At 47.0% G+C, this 19,680-nt stretch overlaps 1 protein-coding gene across 2 annotated transcripts in view; it reads left to right on the top strand.

The window, feature by feature from the left end:
• Window positions 1-19,680, top strand: part of SNX10 (sorting nexin 10) — a 48,824-nt gene that overhangs the window by 2,981 nt on the left and 26,163 nt on the right. For both annotated transcript variants that reach the window (XM_054726357.1, XM_054726356.1), the window contains exon 2: window positions 17,562-17,608. In XM_054726357.1, the coding sequence (XP_054582332.1) occupies window positions 17,585-17,608 (24 nt within the window). In that variant the 5' untranslated portion in view covers window positions 17,562-17,584. The remainder of the gene's footprint in view (window positions 1-17,561; window positions 17,609-19,680) is intronic.

The raw sequence follows: 19,680 nt of genomic DNA, 5'->3' as shown, positions 1-19,680 counted from the left end.
TACCTGGCCAGGGAAAGCCTGTCATTTCTAAGAATGGCAAAGAAAGGCTTTGGCTCAAAGTCGTGGTTGACCTCCATGGAGAATACCCCAAAGTTTGAACTGTTATCACAATCTCTTTCTTTCTCTTAGTAATCCAGTAGGTCAGTGGTCGGCAAACTGCGGCTCGCGAGCCACATGCGGCTCTTTGGCCCCTTGAGTGTGGCTCTTCCACAAAATACCACGGCCTGGGCGAGTCTATTTTGAAGAAGTGGCGTTAGAAGAAGTTTAAGTTTAAAAAATTTGGCTCTCAAAAGAAATTTCAATCGTTGTACTGTTGATATTTGGCTCTGTTGACTAATGAGTTTGCCGACCACTGCAGTAGGTAATAGTCACCTTTATTTGTTCTCTAAGTCTAAGCTCTGTTCAAACAAGACGCTGTTCATGGTAGTGGTTACAACTTCTGGTTTCAGAATCATCAGAGATGAAATCTTGGCACAGCCATTTGCTAGCTGAGGTGCAATCAGCGGGGCACTTAACCTGAGTCTGCCTTATCTTTTATTCAGAAATAAATTAAGGTAATGATAATCCTTGTCCCCCAGAATTGCTAATCACAATAGCTGAAATTTATTGAGCATTTGTGATATGCTAGGCATTATGAGAAGAGTTTTTATGTGGCAGTCTCATTAATCCTCACAACCAACTTATGAAGCGGATTCTATTTAAACTGGAGAAACTAAGGCTTCATGATATTTATAACTTTCCTAAACTCTTCAGCTCACAATTTTAACCACCCAACACATGTGTCCCAGATTTCTATAACAGCCAGACCCCGTTTTAACTGCCTCTATATAGTAACAATCCTTGGGATAAGTACTGTTTTTAGCCTCCCTACCTTTATTTTACAAATGAAGAAACTGAGGCACACAGCCCAAGTCAGACCAGTAGTAAATGATGGAGCCAAGATTTGAACTAGGCAGCCTGGTCCTACAGTGGATACTCTCAGCCATTCCCTGTGAATGTGGGTAAAGGGCTTAGCCAGGCCTCAGTTAAGGGCAACTCTTTTTCTAAATATGTTATTATTGATTTTTCTTTTAGAGAGAGAAAAAGGGAGAGGGAGAGAGAGAAACATTGATGAGAGAGAGAGAGAGAGAGAGAGAGAGAGAGAGACATTGATCAGCTACTTCCTGCAAACCCCTTATTGGGGATGGAACCCGAAACCCTGGTGTGCGCCCTGACTGGGATTGAACTGTGATATTCTGGTTCCTAGGCTGAAGCTCAACCACTCAGCAACACTGGTTGGGCTCAAGGTCAACTCTTTTTTTAAAAAATATATTTTTATTGATTTCAGAGAAGAAGAGAGAGAAACATCAATGATGAGAGAGAATCATTGATCGGCTGCCTCTTGCACCACCCCCTACTGGGGATTGAGCCTGCAACCTGGGCATAGGCCCTTGACCGGAATCGAACCTGGGACCTTTCAGTCTGCAGGCCGATGCTTTATCCACTGAGCCAAACCAGCTAGGGCTCAAGGTCAACTCTTAATTAGCACTTTCATTTATTTTTCCCTGATAACCAATCCCTCCTCCCAGTCTCTCCTTTTAGTTCTGTAAATGATTCAACTTCGCTTAAGATTTTGTGTACATCTCTGCTGTATTCTCTGTTTGATTTATTTATTTATTTAGTGGTTTTTTTTCTTTAACTCTTTATTGTTGAAAGTAGTACATATGTCTCCTTTCCCCCCCATTGACCTCTCCCCGGCACTCCCACTCCCCAGCACATGCCCTCACCCCCCTGGTGTCTGTGTCCATGGGTTATGCTTATCTGCATGCATACAAGTGCTTTGGTTGATCTCTTACCCCTCACCCCAATCTCCCCTGCCTTCCCTCTGAGGTTTGACAGTCTGTTCGATGCTTCTCTGTCTCTGGCTCTATTTTGGGTCATCAGTTTATGTTGTTCATTATATTCCACAAATGAGTGAGATCATGTGATATTTATTTTTCTCCAACTGGCTTATTTTACTTAGCATAATGCTCTCCAGGTCCACCCATGCTGTTGCAAATGGTAAAAGTTCCTTCTTTTTTATAGCAGCATAGTATTCCATTGTGTAGATGTACCACAGTTTTTCTAACCCACTCATCTGCTGGTGGTACTTAGGCTGTTTCCAAATCTTAGCTATGGTAAATTGTGCTGCTATGAACATAGGGGTGCATATACTAGTATCCTTTCTAATTGGTGTTTCTGATTTCTTGGGATATATTCCTAGAAGTGGGATTACTGGGTCAAATGGGAGTTCCATTTTTATTTTTTAAATTTAAAAAATATATATTTTATTGATTTTTTACAGAGAGGAAGGGAAAGGGAGAGAGAGTTAGAAAGATGGATGTGAGAGCAACACATTGATTGATTTGCTGCCTCCACATACCCCCTAATGGGGATTGAGCCTGAAACCCGGGCATGTGCCCGGACCAGGAATCGAACCTGGTAACCTTTCAGTGCACAGGATGATGCCCAACCAACGAAGCCACACGGGCTAGGGCTCTCTCTAAGTTCGAAGGGCCCCTCTGGGACTTGCAGCCAGGGAGCAGTGGGCAGCAGCAGCTTGTCCGGGCCTTACCCCCTGAACTTGTCTCTGGCTTTTCAGTGAGCTAACAGCAGCCCTCCGTGGCTCACGCCCTTCCTGTAACATTCCTAGGGAGCCCGAGCAGAGCACCGCCTAGGCTGTCTCCTGATACTTCTACCCGAGGCCCTCCTGTGTTTCCCCGTCTTCAGCTGTAACAAACGTGTTCTCAAAATAAAAAATAAAACAAAATAAAGCTAGTGGCAGGGCTCAGTGATCTGGACCCTGGAAATACAGACATAGGCTTTAGGGAGTCTGTGAACCCCCTGAAAATGTATGACTCATACCCATGTGCAAAAGTGCATTATTCTGGGGGAGAAGCCACAGCTTCTTAAAGGGCCACCCATGGTGGAAAGAAAGGTTAGTAATGACTGTTCTATTCTAATCTCATTTTTTGTATGTATGTATGTATTTATTATTAAATTTATTGGGGTGGCGTTAACAGGATCATATAGGTTTCCAGTGTACATTTCCATGATACAAAATCTGTAAAAACAGCTAAAACCGGTTTGGCTCAGTGGATAGAGCGTCAGCCTGTGGACTGAAGGGCCCCGGGTTCGATTCCGGTCAAGGGCATGTACCTTGGTTTCGGGCACATCCCCGGTAGGGGGTGTGCAGGAGGCAGCTGGTCAATGTTTCTCTCTCATTGATGTTTCTAGCTTTCTATCCCTCTCCCTTTCTCTCTGTAAAAAAATCAATAAAAAATATTTAAAAAAATCTGTAAAAGCAACAACAACCCCTCCCCCAAAAACTGTATATTGCACTGTATGCCCATCACCCAAAGAAGTTTCTCTTCTTTTTATTTATCTTATTTTTTCTTTTTATTTACTTTTTAATAACCTAATTATTTATTTATTTATTATTATTTTTAAAATATATTTTTATTGATTTTTTTTAGAGAGGAAGGGAGATGCATAGATAGTTAGAAACATTGATGAGAGAGAAACATCGATAAGCTGCCTCCTGCACACCCCCTATTGATTTCATCAATAGAAGCCTATTTCTTTTAAACTTTTAAATTTTGAAATAAGTTTAAACTTACAGAAAAAGTACTAAAATAATAAACCTCTTATTTTTAAGAATAATAAGTATATAGTACTAAAAAAATAAATAAAAATGGCGCCCTGGCCGGTTGTTCAGTGGTTAGAGTGCCGGCCTGTGGACCGAAGGGTCTCAATTTCAAGTCCCAGTAAAAGGGCACCAAAAAAAAGCAATACTGAAGCATGCCTATGATAAAAAATGACATAAGTGATCTTCTACCGTCTCATGGGTCTTCTGGGTCCTTCTCTCTGCCTCTCCCAGAGGCTCCTGAGTCTTTCCCCTCATGGCTGTGGGTATTCTCAGTTCCTCTTTCAAATTTACAACCCAAAGGGCCCAAAGTGCAGAGCAGAACAAGGGGCTTTGTATGTAGGGAACTCATACGCTCCTTAGAAATGATCAAGACAAACACACAAAAAAGAGTTTGCTGTTACCGACTCATACGCTCCTTAGAAATGATCAAGACAAACACACAAAAAAGAGTTAGCTGTTACCGACGATTACCTTTTCTTTTCTTACTGACAGCAGCTCTTCTTACTGTACAGTGGCATTTGGAAGGGCTGGGAGAAGTTGTTTCCGAGACACCCCAGGTCACTGCCTGAGGGGGTCGGGGGTGGGGGAGTGTTACCATAGCTCTGGGTTCTGGTGTTAAAAAGCTCTGAGCCTTTTTTTTTTTAATATATTTATTGATTTTTTACAGAGAGGAAGGGAGAGGAATAGAGAGTTAGAAACATTGATCAGCTGCCTCCTGCACACCTCCTACTGGGGATGTGCCTGCAACCAAGGTACGCGCCCTTGACTGGAATTGAACCTGGGACCTTTCAGTCCACAGGCCTGATGCTCTATCCACTGAGCCAAACCGGTTAGGGCCTCTGAGCCTTTTTAACTGCTATCTATGGATGCTCAGAACCTGAGATCTCGTCGTCTTCTGCCCAAACACACATGAAAATTCAGGAAATTGCCCTGGCCGGTTTGGCTCAGTGGATAGAGCGTCAGCCTGCGGACTGAGGGGTCCCAGGTTCGATTCCGGTCAAGGGCATGTACCTTGGTTGCGGGCACATCCCCAGTAGGAGGTGTGCAGGAGGCAGCTGATCGATGTTTCTCTCTCATCGATGTTTCTAACTCTCTATCCCTCTCCCTTCCTCTCTGTAAAAAATCAATAAATATATTTTAAAAAAAATTTCAGGAAATCAACGTAATGATTTACAAGGCACAGACCGGATGCTGGCTTTCCCTAGTCAGCTCATTTTCCTGATGGTTGGGACGCATTACAAAACTATGACCTGTTTTGGGAGAACTTTGCAAACAGTCCGCAGATAACACGCATCAAATGCCCTTGGATTACAGGCAGTACTTCAGGCAAATGGTTGAAGGAATAGTAACTTTGGCATTTTGCCTCCTTTTAAAAGGACTTTCTTCATGTCTTAGCTTAGCCTTCTTGGGCCAAGGCCAGGCCGTGGCCGTCCGTGGGTGAGTGATTTGCTGCGGGGGAAAGGCCATAGTGTGTTTCCTATGCCTGGGCGGAGTTTCAGAGCGGCAAGGTTTAAAACGTTCTGCTTCTGTAAATCCCACAATCCCACCTGACAAACAGATACTTGAAGAGAATTTTTATTTACAGGAATAAGTGCTCTGTGATCCTAAGGAAGAGACCTCAGCAGTTTTCCCCGCTGGGGTCTGGAAAAGTCTAGAAGGGATACTAGATGGTAACAATAGCTGACAGTTGAGCTCCAGGCACACACCTTCGTCTTTGCTCAGTTGATCTTCACAGCAGATCCGTGAAGTGGGCAGTTACCCCTTTTTATTTATGGGGAAACCGAGGCACAGAGCAGTTGACTCCCCTTGGCGAAGGGCAGAGTAAGAGTTCACAGTTCGGCCGTCCAGCGTGGGACAAATCTACTGCCTTTCCCAGTCGTATGTCCTTCCTGCTCCTTCTCAAAACTGAAAGTCTTACTCAAAACGGAAATCTCCCTTGTTGCTTGCTCCTCCGATGGCTTGCCAGTTCTCCACAGCTGGACTGATTGTCCCTTTGGGAAGACCTGAGCTTGACCAGTGGGTCACAGTTCCCGGTGTTGCTGTCCTCACCGAAACCAAAACTGCCTCCCCAGCGGCAGCTCTTTGCAGCAGAGGCCGCGACGTTGGACTTTGCGGAAGATCGTTGTTTCCAGTGTGTCACAATGCTCTTCCTGTTCGAAACAGAGTGATCACTCGGTGCAAAAGGGGAACAGTTAATGCTGACTTTTGTCTCTAATTTGCATACCTGTACCCTTTTTATTTTTTTAAATCCTCACCCCAGGACATGCTTAGAGGGAAGGAAGAGAGAGAGAGAGAGAAAAAGAGAGGGAAAGAAAGAGAGAGAGAGAGAGACATCAGTGTGAGAGAGAAATAACCATGTGAGGGAGAGAGAAACAACCATTGGCTGCCCTCCCTACGCACACCGACCAGGGATCTAACCCACGATCCAGGCATGTGCCCTGACCGGGAATCAGACCGGCAGCCTTGGGGTGCGCAGGAGGATGCTTAACGGACTGAGCCACTCCGGCCTGGCACCTGTACCCTTTTCTTATCTCAGCCCCAAACTGCTGTCCAAATGCCTGCAGACTGTTCTGTGTGGATGTCCAATACCATCCCACCTTGTTCCCAACTGAGCTCACCTTCTTTCCTCCTTACCTCTAAAAACAGCCCCCTTTCCAGCTTCCTCCTCCTGCCAGTGACACCATTCTTCTTCCAGTCACCCGCTGGGGAGTCATCCTTGGTGACTCCCTTTTCACCCTTGTGCTCTGTGTCCAAATTCTTCTATATATATGTGTGTGTGTGTATATATATATATGTGTGTGTATGTGTGTGTGTGTGTATATATATGTGTGTGTGTATTATATATATGTGTGTGTGTGTGTATGTATATATATGTGTGTATGTATATAAATATATATATATATTTATTTTTTAATAGACTGGAGCAGTTTTAGGTTCACAGCAAATTTAAGGGAAAGTCCAGGGAGGGGAGATCTTATACACTACCTGCGTCCCTCCCCCATTATCAGCCTCAGCATTAGAGTAGTACATATATTATTACAACTACATTGACATCATCATCCGAAGTCCACACTTCACATCACGATAGGTTCACTGGTTGTGTTGTAGACTCTACGGGTTTTGACAGATGTGGACATGTGTCCACCATTATAATGTCGTACAGAGTAGTTGCACTCTCCCCCAGATTACCTGCTGGCAGTATTACTTCCTTGCAATAGTCTGCCAACACAGGCCCTCTGCTCCTGGAGGCTTGGGCCCCTCCACCGCCTGAAAGTGGCATTGCTTCTTAATCACCCCAGGCTTGTCCTAACACAAGCCTTGAAGCCTCATTAAACCCTCCCTCTCCCATGAAACCCGTCCTTCTCCGTTATTTCCTTTGACATATACAGGGAGCTTTGCATTACAAGTGAATGCTTCGTATCTGCATCTGGACATCCTTAGGTCTTAGAACTCAGAGAGTTAAAACAGTCCCCCTCCCTAGGACCAAGGCTAGAGTGATGATTACTTATTGAGTTGACTTTTCATTATGGTCTAGTTATTCATTAGTTACCCTTTATAGCTAAAGTACCTAGATAGTTCTTTTTATTGCCTAAACAGTTCTTTACTACACTTTCTCCAGTATGACCTCCTTTCCAAGGATGAGAAAGTCATTTCCAGATCTCTGGCTGTTGGTTCCCAGGTTCATAAGAAGGACAGAACTCTACCCCCTACTTCACATCGCTGAGGCATTTGAGACATTAATGACTCCATCTACTGGGTGGTATTCTCCACTAACTGCTATCTTTTAAGCATTTATTTCTGAGGAGGATGCGTGTTAGATGTTGGTGGTACGTGTGGTTACTGAGAGTCAGGGCTGCCCTGGCTGGATAGCGCAGTGGGTTGGAGCGTTGTGCCAATACACCATGACTGTGGGTTTGATCCCCTGTCAGGGCACATGCAGGAATCAACCAATGAGTGCATGGATGGTTAGAACAGCAAGTCAAAATCTCTCTGTCTCTCTCTCTGTCTCTGTCTCTGTCTCTGTCTCTCTCTCTGTAAGATAAACGGGGGGAAAAAAAGAAGAGTGAGAGCTTTCCTGAGTTCAGCTACCTGGGTTCAGATAGATCCTGGCTCCTTCACTTACCAGCTGCATGACCATTGGGCACTGCTTCTGTGTTTGTAAAACTGGGATAATAAGACGTGGTTTGTGGGGCTTTCTTGAGGATTAGATGAGACTATTCTTGTGGACATACCTCACCTTCTCCCCCTCCCCACATTGCAAGCTTCACACAGTGTCTGGCATGCAGTTAGCAATCAGTTATTTGTAGTTTGATTGCTATTTTTGATTATTAATGGTGTCATTTTAACACTATCCCCCCAATCTCATCCTCCACAATGCCGTGGAGTTAAGTCAGGAGGAAAGATAGAAAACAGTAGAGGGAGATATGTGGCCTTCACGACATTCCACTCTGGGTTCTTACCGGCTACAAGCCTTCTTTTTCTTCACAGGCAGGTGGTTAACCATGATGGGAGGAGGTGGGCCGGCAGGGGAGGCCGGTGTTGGTTGTGTGCCCATCCTCCCCGCCCATGTGGCTTGGCTGCTTGGGAACTTGATGGAGATGCAGAAACGGAGAAAGTTGGCTGGGGTTAATCCAGTCAAATTTAATGGACCCAGGATTTACTGAGCACCTGCTATCTGCCAGGCACTCTGCTAAGTGCTAGAGTTATAAAGAATAATGATTTGGACAAGGTCCCTGCCCTTATAGGACTTTTGAGAAGATGGATAATAAACAAGAAAATAGATGAACAAAATAATAAAAGCTGCCCTGGGCTGTTTTTCTCGGGGGTTAGAGCAGTGGTCGGCAAACGGTGGCTCGCGAGCCACATGCGGCTCTTTGGCCCCTTGAGTGTGGCTCTTCCACAAAATACCACGGCCTGGGCGAGCCTATTTTGAAGAAGTAGCGTTAAAAGAAGTTTAAGTTAAAAAAAATTTGGCTCTCAAAAGGAATTTCAATCGTTGTACTGTTGATATTTGATTCTGTTGACTAATGTGTTTGCCGACCACTGGGTTAGAGCATTGGCCCACGGACTGAAGGGTCTTGGGTTTGATTCCCAGTCAAGGGCACATACCTCAGTTGCAGGTTTTATCCTCTCCCCACCTTGCCATCCCTTTCCCCATCAGGGTGTGCAGGGGGCAACCAATCAATGCATCCCTCTCACATCACTATTTCGCTCCCCCTTCTACCGTACTGGGGGAGTTTGCTTTAGTGGGTGGTCAGGGAAGGCCTCTCTGAGGAGGTGGCATTTAAGCCAAGACTTGAAGGTTGGGAAGGAGCCACCATGGTGGGTGGGCTGGGGGAGGTGGGATGAAGGTCAGAAGGAACAAGAGGCCTGTGGTGGGAGTTGTGTCGCTAACCTGGTTAGGGTGACTGGACACTGAGTGGGCAGAAGAGTTGAGCAAAGGCTTGGTTGGAGGGCAGAGGAGTGTGGTTCGTAGGGGGTGTGCAAATACAGACCCTGGAACAATGGTTTTCAAAAATTTTCTATCAGTACACCTGAGGGGGCATGCGATGCACCCCTGGAGCGGGACTGTTGGGGTGTGGGTGATGGGGAAGACTTGTGTATGAGTGATCATTTGAAATGAGCCCTCCTGATTTGGACATACCTCACCTTCTCCCCCTCCCCACATTGACAAGCACTGCTCTTTGTGATCCAGCCACTGGCCCAGTCTTGAGATCTGGGGACATTATATCTCTTTTCTTTCTTTCTTTTTCTTTTTTTGATATATTTTTATTGTTTTCAGAGAGGAAGGGAGAGGGAGAGAGAGAAACATCAACGATGAGAGAGAATAATTGATCGGCTGCCTCCTGCACGCCCCCTACTGGGGACCTGCCCACAACTCAGGCATGTGCCCCTGACTGAAATCGAACCTGGGACCCTTCAGACTGTTGCTCTATCCACTGAGCCAAACCAGCTATGTCTCTCTTTATTTTATTTTTCGATGACAGTTGATACTCAGTATTATTTTGTATTAGTTTCAGATGTATAGCATAATGATTAGACAATCATCTACTTTCCAAAGTGGCCCCCTAATATTTTAAGCACCCACCTGGCACTGTACATAGTTATTACAATATTATTGGCTGTGTTCCATATGCTGTCCTTTATACATCTCTTTGCAATTACATTTTGCAGGGTGATACAGGCACCCCGTAGGAACACGGACTTCTGTCAAGTGGTGAGAACATTGGCATGGCACTGAGGTTGAGTCACTGTCTAATTGGACCACTGTGTGACCCACTTACGTAAAGACTGTGTTGTTGTTTTTCAATAGGAAAGTTATTGTTCACATTCTCTTAGAGTTATTTAGAAATAACTTTGGAGACGTCCTTTACGATCTTAATGCATGTGGATGTCATCCTCTTGTTAAGAGAGGCGGGGTGGGGAGAGGAGAGAACAACCTCTGTCATTCGGGAGTCCTCAGTTTGCGCCTGGACCTCACTGCATGGCTTTCGGTGGTCATGTAACCTCTCTGGGTATTGGTGTCCTGTTCTTAAAATAAGGCAGACAAGTCCTGCACTGCCTGCCTCGCTGACTGTCACGAGACAATTCTTTATAAACTGTCGCGTATCAGGAGATAAATGTTGCTTAAAAATTAAATCTTGGTTGCATACATAATGGCCAATATGCATATTATGGCCGGGATGTAATTCATGACCACAGAAGAGAACTTCTCACTGCTCATAGACGACTGGCCTCTAGAATAGTCCAAAGGAAGCATATTTTTGTAACTTTGCAGTAGGAAGGGGAGCTCTAAGTATGGTGCAAGACCTAGAAGCCATAAGGAAAAGATGGATCAAATTCATTGCCTGAGAAGAGTCAGCATAGTAAAAGCCCTGAAAGCAAAACAAAAGACAGATTACAAATTTGGAAAAATATATTTTCACTTCATGTTAGATATTAAGGATTAATTTCCCTAATGCCTAAGGAACTACAAATCGTAAGGAAAAGAACCTAACTCTGTAGGAAAATGGTCAAAGGATATGAACAAACAACCCATCCTCCTATATAATAAAAGCCTAATATGCAAATGAACGAAGCGGTGGAACGACCGGTTGCTATGATGCGCACTGGCCACCGGGGGGCAGACGCTCAATGCAGGAGCTGCCCCCTGGTGGTCAGTGCACTCCCACAATGGGAGTGCTGCTCGGCTGCTCCCGCAGCAGGCCTATCCCCGTAGGCCACACCCCCACCAGTGCACGAATCTCGTGCACAGGGCCTCTAGTATAAAATAAATTCATGCAACACATGAAAAATGCTTGATCTCACACATTTTTTAAAAAGAAATTCAAATAAATGAAATTTCACTTATCTGGGATTGGTGAAGATTAAAAAATGTGAAACCCATCCATGTTAGGAAGGATGTGGGCAAACAGAACTCACACATACATGCTTGGGGAATGCGTGTTAGTTTTCCACAGGGGGCATCTTGCCAGTGTCTGTCAGAGTTAATAATTCATACGCTCTTACTTGACTCAGAAATACCACTTACAGAAGTTTATCCTTCAGATAGATTCATAGGCATCCACTGAGCACTGTTTATGATAGCAAAGGAGTGTCTCTCTGTGGGGGCTGGTGGGATGAATTACGTTGTGTTTGCACCATGGAATAGTCTGTAGCCACAAAAAGAGAACGAGAACACTGTGGATAGCTGCGGAGCAGTCTCCATTGTTAAGAGTGAGGCATAGGAAGGACTGTATGTGATACTGCTATTTACAGAAAAGGAGGGGGGCAAATTATAAGTATGTGTATATACTTGCATATGCCTAGAATGTCTTTGGAAGGATTAAAAAATGACTAGGAGGTAGAGGAAAGAGGCAATTTTTTTATTTTATACCCTTTTTGTATTATTTTATCTTGTAATAGGTGTGACATTTTAAAAATTAATAAAATATAAAACCAATTTTGTTTGATTTCCTCAGATTATTAGACATCTTTATGTGTCCACCATGCACTATCACTGTCACAATTCAGGACTATTGAAAGGGGAGACAGCCTCCTTCAAAGAGCTCTTGGTCAGTTTGAGGACACAGGCGATCAGAGGCCAGTGGAAGGGGCTGGTGTAGGTGAAGTATGATGGGGATTCAGTTCTATACTTGTCAGGAGGCCACCGTGTTCCAGGTTTCTATACAAAGATTGTGGTAGGCAGAATAAAGGTGTCTGAGTTCTAATCCCCAGGACCGGTGGACATGTTTTCTTAGATGGTGAAAAGGACTTTGCAATGTGGTTAAGTGAAGGGCCTAGAGATGGGGAGATTATGCTGGCTTGCCCAGCGGGGCTCAGTCTAATCACTGGGTCCCTAAAAGCAGAGAGCTTTCCTGGCTGTGGTCAGAGGGAGATGTGACCGCATAAGAAGGGTCAGAGAGATGAAAGGTCAGAGAGAGGAAGGGTCAGAGAGATGAAAGGTCAGAGAGAGGAAGGGTCAGAGAGATGAAGGGTCAGAGAGATGAAAGGTCAGAGAGATGAAGTGATGCTATGTTGCTGGCTTTGAAGATGGAGACAGAGTTTGGTGCATTTGCTTTCTCTTGATGACCAATGAGGTTGAACCTCTTTTCATGTGCCATTTGTAAATCTTCCTTGGAGGAATGTCTATTCAGGATCCTTTTCCCACTTTTGAATTGAGTTAGTAGCCATTATTATTATTATTATTATTATTATTATTATTATTGTTATTCCTTTGTTACCAGCAGGACAAAGAGACCTTGGTTCTTGTCTTCTTGAAGGAAAGATTTCAATCAAGAGACAAAGTGCAGCAAAGCAAACAAGACTTTCTTGGCTGCAATAAGAATACACTCAGGACAGTGAAACTAGGAAGGGTTTGGCATAGAAGAAGCAACAGGAGAGCCGAGGCTGGGCCGCTTTGGCTCCCTGGGAAGTCAGAGAAAGAGGAGCCGTGGAGACAGGTTCAGAGAGTTAGCCTGGGATGAGCTGCTGCTCCCCTGGTTGCAGTCTCGTAGGGTCCCTTAGAGGGAAGACCAGGGGGAAGGCAATGGCGTGGGCGTGCTCCGCTGAGGGAGCGTGCACACTGGGTCCTTTGCATTGAGGGTGTTTCTCTCTCTTGCAGGTGGAAATCTTACGGGAAGGTCTCAGCAGAGGGTCTCAATAGAATATTCACCAGCTTTCCAGCTGTGCTCTTTCAGAGTCATGGTCTCCGCTGATTGGTCAGCACCAGGCCGGTGAGGGATGGGGGTGTCCTTAGTCAATGCAGCTGGTCCTGAGGCAGCCACAGTGTCACTTGTCTGGTTTTGCTGCTTTTCTGGGCCTGGAGCTGAAATACAACTGAGGTCTAGGTGTTATCCTTAGGGAGCTAAAGGTCAGGGGTCTAAACCGCATGACCAGCGATATGCTAGAGGCGAGGTCCTTGTTTTCCCAGTTTTGCCCCTTGCTAGGCATCCGGGGCTTTCTGCCCTGGTGACCTTCTGTACCTGGCCCTCGTCCTTGCTCTGCTCATGTCTAACTGCCTATTACAGCTTGATTGAGGTGTAGCTGGTAAAATGTACAATGAGAAGAGAAGAGAAACATCTTCTGGTTGCCTGTTTTAAGCACCCCCACCAGGAATGAACCCACAACCTAGGTATGTGCACTGATGGGGAATTGAACCCACAGCCTTTTGGTTTATGGGATGATTCTCCAACCAACCGAGCCACACTGGCCAGGACTTACTTAGCTCTTTAATTCCTTTCAACAATGTTTTGTAGTTTTCAGAGTATATTTTTGCACTTCTTTTGTTAAATTTAATTCTAGGTATTTTATTCTTTTCATGCCATTCTGCAGGTGGGAAGTCACGGTAGTACTTCTGCAAAGTCCTCTTACCAGGCAAAGGGGTAGAGTGAACGGGGAGTTGAAAAACATCTCCAGTTGTTGGCAGGGGAGAAAGATCAGGGCATTTTCTGTGACTGGGCACTGAGGGGTACCTCAGCCTGCCAAGAATGCTGTACCCTCAAGTATCAACGATTTCCCCTCTTTCCCATTCTAATCCAAACTCCAGGTTGTGAGGGCTTGGGGGAGGCGAGTGAGTAGTTGAAGGTAGATAGCCCTAGGTTAATAGGAATGCAATTCGACTGGATAATTCACATTAATATTTAAATTAGTAACACTCCCCGCCCCCCTAACTTCTGAGATTTATCTGCTTTTCTAAATAAAAGAGGAAAATGCATAGCCCAGATGAATCACTAATCAGGAGAACCTTCGTAGCTCAAAAAAGGAAGGAGGCCATTTGGGTACAGTAGAAAATATTTCTTAGATTGGGTCTGGGAGTTAGGATTGTTTTGAGGAGAGGATGTCACAGCCTAAGTTAGGAAGTCCAGTATTACCTGCCTGGCTGGTCTGGTGGCTAGCTCCTCTCTCCCACCTCTGCTTTTTGATGGCTTATTTCCTTCAATTCTGTGTATTCTGTCATGTTTGACACCAGCTTTCAGGCCTGTCTCCACCTTGAGCTCTTGGAACTTGGCCACCCCTCCAGGAGCGAGAAGAGTATTTTGTTCGAGGGTTGACTCCTCCTTCTGACACAGCAAAGAAAAGACACACAAGTTGTTTCCTTATAAAATACCCTTCTCTCTCCTCACTCTGAGAAAGGCCCTGTCTCTCCGGAGGCTAGTTATGAATCCACCTGCATTGTCGTCTAGGGGCACATGAGATTTCTCTTGGCTTCTGTGTTGGAAATACAGAGGAACAGGCCTAATTGGTTTATGAAATTATATATTACAGTGGGTCAGTCACTGCAGGCTTTTGCTAAAACCAGTTTCATTCTGTTCAGGATGTCCTTGTGGCTTCGGTGTCTATTCACATCTCATTTCACGTTTATCAAGCTTGTTGGGTTCATCAGCCTTTGACATGGGATGGTAGGAAGACCCAACCCTGTGCTACTTAACGCCTCTCCTTTATTTTCATTTTAAAGAATGATATAAGCCATACTTGTTATGCCTTATTTCACCATTGGAAAAGTGTGTGGTCCTTTCTCACTCCACCCACACACAGAGTCTACACACACTGTCAGGAGGTGGTTTCTCAGAGAGGAGGCCATGCATAGTATTCAGACCTAGTTTAGCCTTGGAGGGGTTTTTCCCGTTGGTCTAAGAAAGGGCTCTATATAGAGAATTGAACGCACAATACTTCATGTTCCATAGGTCGGGCCTGCAAACTCCTGCCACCTGTTTTTGTAGATAAAGTTTTACTGGAACGCAGCCCTGTTCATTTCATTACTACTCCTCTGTGGGCGTTTCCTCACTGTACACCGCAGACTTGAGTAGTTTCAATAGAGACCATATGACCTGCCAGGCCTCAAATATTGGCCATCTGGCCCTTTATTGAAAAAAAAAAAAAATTGCAGACCCCTGCTCTATAGAATGTTAACTTTGTTTCGCAGACATCTTGTATTTTATAGAAGAAATATTCCAAGGGGGAAATGGAGGCGGGTTTTGGTTTTGGCAAATTACACTCTCAAGGCGGTAATGGGGTTGTGAAGACACACGTTGAGTCTCTCGGGGGAGTTTCCGTAGCTGCCACGTTTCCCAGTGCTCGCACACCTGTGGCCTGTGGGCACCCAACTCCAACCTGAGCAACAGGTTCGAGAAATCGTCCCCGTCGACTGGAATGGTGTGAGGTCTAATAATGCTTGGAGAAGAGTAATTGGGAAGGAGAATGGATTGCAGGGGGCGACCCGTCCAGGTGTGCGTGGTTCCCCAGGGGTGGTGGGAGATCAAATGCTCTAGGGACAGCCTTTTGATGGTCACCTGGAGGCAGATTTCCATACTCACTGGCCTAAAAGTCTTCCAGTGAGGCAAGAATTCTTCCAGATACACGGGCTGGGCAAATCTAAACAAATCGAAAACCTCACAATCCACCTGGAGGGCATAGTTTTGTCAGGGGGCAATTTCTGGCGAGCAGCTGTGGTTTGCCACATTATACCAGTTGACCTTTTATCTCAACCCATCGCTGTTGTGCTATCGTTTAATTTCCTGTCCCCACCGGTAGTTGCCACGGCCAGGCCCAGTACCAAACAACATCGTATGCTCTCTTCATGCATCCGAATCTGCTTTTTATTTCACATGAAGTAAAAATCTTTCATGATTTATGTTAGAGTCACTATTTCTTCTGATAGAACTGTGGTGTTTATCCTCTATAGGTCCTAGGGGAGGATCCTTTTTTAAAAAAATGTATATATATTTATTGATTTCAGGGAGGAAGGGAGAGGGAGAGAGAGATAGAAGCATCAACGATGAGAAAATCATTGATTTATTGATTTCAGGGAGGAAGGGAGAGGGAGAGAGAGATAGAAGCATCAACGATGAGAAAATCATTGATCACCTGCCTCCTGCACGCCCCCCATGGGGATCGAGCCCACAACTGGGCATGTGCCCCGACTGGGAATCGAACCGTGAGCTCCTGGTTCATAGGTCAATGCTCAACCACTGAGCCATGCTGGCCGGGTGGGAGGATCCTTCTCGCCTCTTCCAGCTTCTCGTCGCTCCCGGTGTTCCGCACTCCAGTCGCTGCCTCCGTCTTCACATGCCGTCTCCTCTGTGTGTGTGGGTGTTTTTTCCTCTTCTGTGTTTTGTCAGGACATTTGTTGTTGGATTTAGGGCCCGCCCACTGCAAAGACCCTTTTTCCAAATAAGATCACTTTCACAGGTTCCAGAGGATATGGACATTTCTTTTTGGTGGCAGCAATTCAACCCACTCCACCCTCCAAGAACCTTTCCCTCAGCTGACCTGGCCTGGTCACCATCTCTTTAGTGTCCATGGTGCTTTTCTCCATCCTCTGTGCATGCCGTCGGCACACCCCTCTCCCTCTTCTTTTCGTGAACATTGAATTTCTCTCATTCTCCCTGCCTTCTCTGGGGGTCCTGCCCACTCAGGTGAAAGGGACTTCCTTCCCCCTGGGGACCCGCCTGCTGCTCACGGTGGGCTTCTCTCACCTCCCAGGGAGTTCCCTTCCTCTGTCTGCTGTGGGTCTTCTCCCCCCTGACACCATGTGGACTGGAGGCCGGAGCGCCTGGTCTTCATATTCCTCACGGCGCCAGGGACGTGAGTAGAGATGGAAATATTTGTGGATGACGCTAATTATCTGGACAATGGAGTCGGACTAAGTATGAGCAAAATAAAGGCAAATAGTAACCAGGTAGCCATGGCCACCTTTCGGTTGTAAGACTATAGACCGTGCATGTGGTCAGGGGATTTAATTTTTTTTTTTTGGGGGGGAGGGGGCAGGGAGCAGATGCTAGCTCCGACGGCCTTTTGTAGTAAATGGGGGTTTAAAGAACAATAGACAAACCCAGGACGTGCAGGGCCTGGGATCAGCTGGTAGGCTGACTCTGACTGGAAGGTCGGAATCAAGGTCCTGACCTTGGTCTCTCTGGAGGCCACACCATCTGTTATCTGAGCCCGGGAGCAGTTTCAATGTCACAGAACGACCTGTTCCTTGAAAGCGTGGGTTGCTGGCAAAACCGTCAGGGCTGCTCTCAGATGTGGGTCTCTCTGGACAACATCTTGTCCCTCCTCTCCATCTCACTGCCAATCAGCTTCCCCTTGTCCCTCAGGGCCCCTCCACACCCCACGTCTCCAGCCTCCTCAGGGTCACCAAGGCCGCAACTCCAGCCTGACTCTGCCTGGCCGTCCAGTTTGAGGGCCTGTCATCAGCCAGCTGCCTTGGACTCGCCATGTCCCAAACTCCCCACCCGCAGTGCGGACCGATGTCCTGGCAGCAGCGGACGGACAGGGGGGGGGGGGGGGAGTGGCAGAGGTGTCCCTTCCAGAGACTGCGCTGGGCAGGCTCGGGGGGGATTTGGGTGGCGGCTCTGAGGGGCTTCTCTGCTCCAGGTTCCACGTCACCAAGCGCTGGCATCTTATTTTTCAGATCCGTCCTGTCCTGTGCTGAAGATGCTTCCAGAAGAACAGAAAGAGGTATGTCACCACATCCGAAAGTGAATAAGCCGTGCGTTTTGTCTCACTGCAGGGAGGCTCTTCACCGCTCACCACGGCTCTGTGGTGGAGGCTCACGATCCCAGGGCTTCCTAGGGGAGGGCTAAGGCTGGAGACAGCCCCCCGCCCCTGCCAGCAGCGGTGCATCCCCGACCCTCATTCTTTGGTTCCAGTGACTGAGTGGTTCCTCGCCCTCCACCTCCCCCAACGCTTATTTAAGTGTCTTTTCCCTGACTCACAGTTCTCCAGACGCTGCCTCCACCTTGGCCGGAACAGCTTCCCCCGCCAGCTTCCTCGCTTTTCTCCTCTGTTGCCTCATCCCCGAGTTTCCCCACCTCTGGTAACAGCCCAGGGCCACTGCCTGCCGTTACTTTCAGTTTGGCCCGGCTTGCCGCCTCTCGGATCTCTTGGCGCGGTGCCACCTAAGCAGGGAAGGCTGTCCCTTCCCAAACCCGGCCTGGCCTCTCAGGCCTCCAGGCCCAGCTTCCTGAGCTTCCGTTCACCTGGGAGGAGGCTAGGACCACCGCCACGCCCGCCCTTTGCTGCGTGGCCGTCCCTCATCGTACCTGTTTGTCCTACCGTGCCTCCTGTTGTACCGCACACATCACTAGGTGAGCCTAATGAAACTGAAAAGCCGCACACCCCCCCCCACATCAACACACAAGCACACACGTGGGCGCACACCGTCACACACATGCATACACACACACCCACACAGACACACATGCACATAGACCCAGTCACACACTTCCATGCAGACACCCCACCCCCCATACACACACACACACAGTCACACACATGCACACAGACCTCCCCCCGCACAGGCACAGTCACACACAGTCACACAACCACACGGTCCTTAGTTCCCCTTGTCCAAATTGAAGCACCAAACAATCCACTCCAGGGAATCCGTCCACAAACTTCTTTGCCAGATCTCACATCAGCCCTTCCCTTGGGTTCAGGTTCTCCTCAATAGTCCAGCCCACTTCACCCTTTAATTCCAGGCTGGGCTCCCCCCTTTTCAAAGGCGGTGTCTGTTTGTTTTTTAACTTTTTAAAATTGGGTTTAGCACACGCCCAGTAAAATGCACAGAATGCCCTGGTCTTACGTGTACAGCTCGGTGGAGTGTCTCTTATGTTCACACCTGTGGAACCACCTCTGGGCCAGGGTGTAGATGCTTTTAGCAGAAGGCACCTTGTGTCCCTTTCCTGTCAGGCCCCCAGCTTCCAGGCCAGGTGTGCTTTCCCTGTCCCTCTGCCCAACAATGCAGGGGCCGCGCTGCTGGTGTCAGGAAATACCTTCTCTGGGAAGCTGGCCAAACTGCAAGTCCCCACCTGACTGCCCTCACTCTGACACCAGCTGTAAGCTCCAGGCTTCCCCAGACACCCTCAGTTTAGAGAATTCACAGGAAGAACTCGCGGAACCCGCCGAGAGCTAGTACACTCACGGTTACGGTGTTTTACAGGGAACGGGTACCAATAGAACCGTCCAGGGAAGAGACACTCAGGGCAGAGGCGGGGCTCCTGCCGTCCTCTCGGATGGAGTCACCTCCCTGGTGTCTGTGTGTGACAGTGTGCACCAGGGAGCTCACCAAGCCTCCGTGTCCAGAGCTTTCATTGAGCTCAGTGTTTACTGTGTAGTTGACCTTTAGTCTCCACTCCTCCTGGGGTCAAGTTCACACCTTAAGTCTCCAGTCCCTTTAGAGGTCATAACCTAAGCCCCTTCAGAGTGGCCAGTGGCCAGAGGCCAGACCTCCCTTTGGGTCAGTGATTCCTCACTCCCCACCTGTGCCAAGGGAGCAGGGTCGTGACCTTCTCCAGCACTATTCCAAAGGCATACTTAGTTATTTTTATTGTTTTTAAAAAATATGTTTTTATTGAATTTTAGCAAGAGAGGAAGGAAGAGGGAGAGAGAGCGAGAGAGAGCGAGAGAGAGAGAGAGAGAGAGAGAGAGAGAGAGAGAGAGAGAGCAACATTGATCAGCTGCCTCCTGAGAGAGAGAGAGAGAGAGAGAGAGAGAGAGAGAGAGAGAAACATTGATCAGCTGCCTCCTGC

Source organism: Eptesicus fuscus, chromosome 14 (genome assembly GCF_027574615.1).
Source record: "Eptesicus fuscus isolate TK198812 chromosome 14, DD_ASM_mEF_20220401, whole genome shotgun sequence".
Classification (NCBI taxonomy): domain Eukaryota; kingdom Metazoa; phylum Chordata; class Mammalia; order Chiroptera; family Vespertilionidae; genus Eptesicus; species Eptesicus fuscus.
Note: the sequence above shows the minus strand (reverse complement) of the source record. Positions and strands in the feature narration are given on the sequence as shown.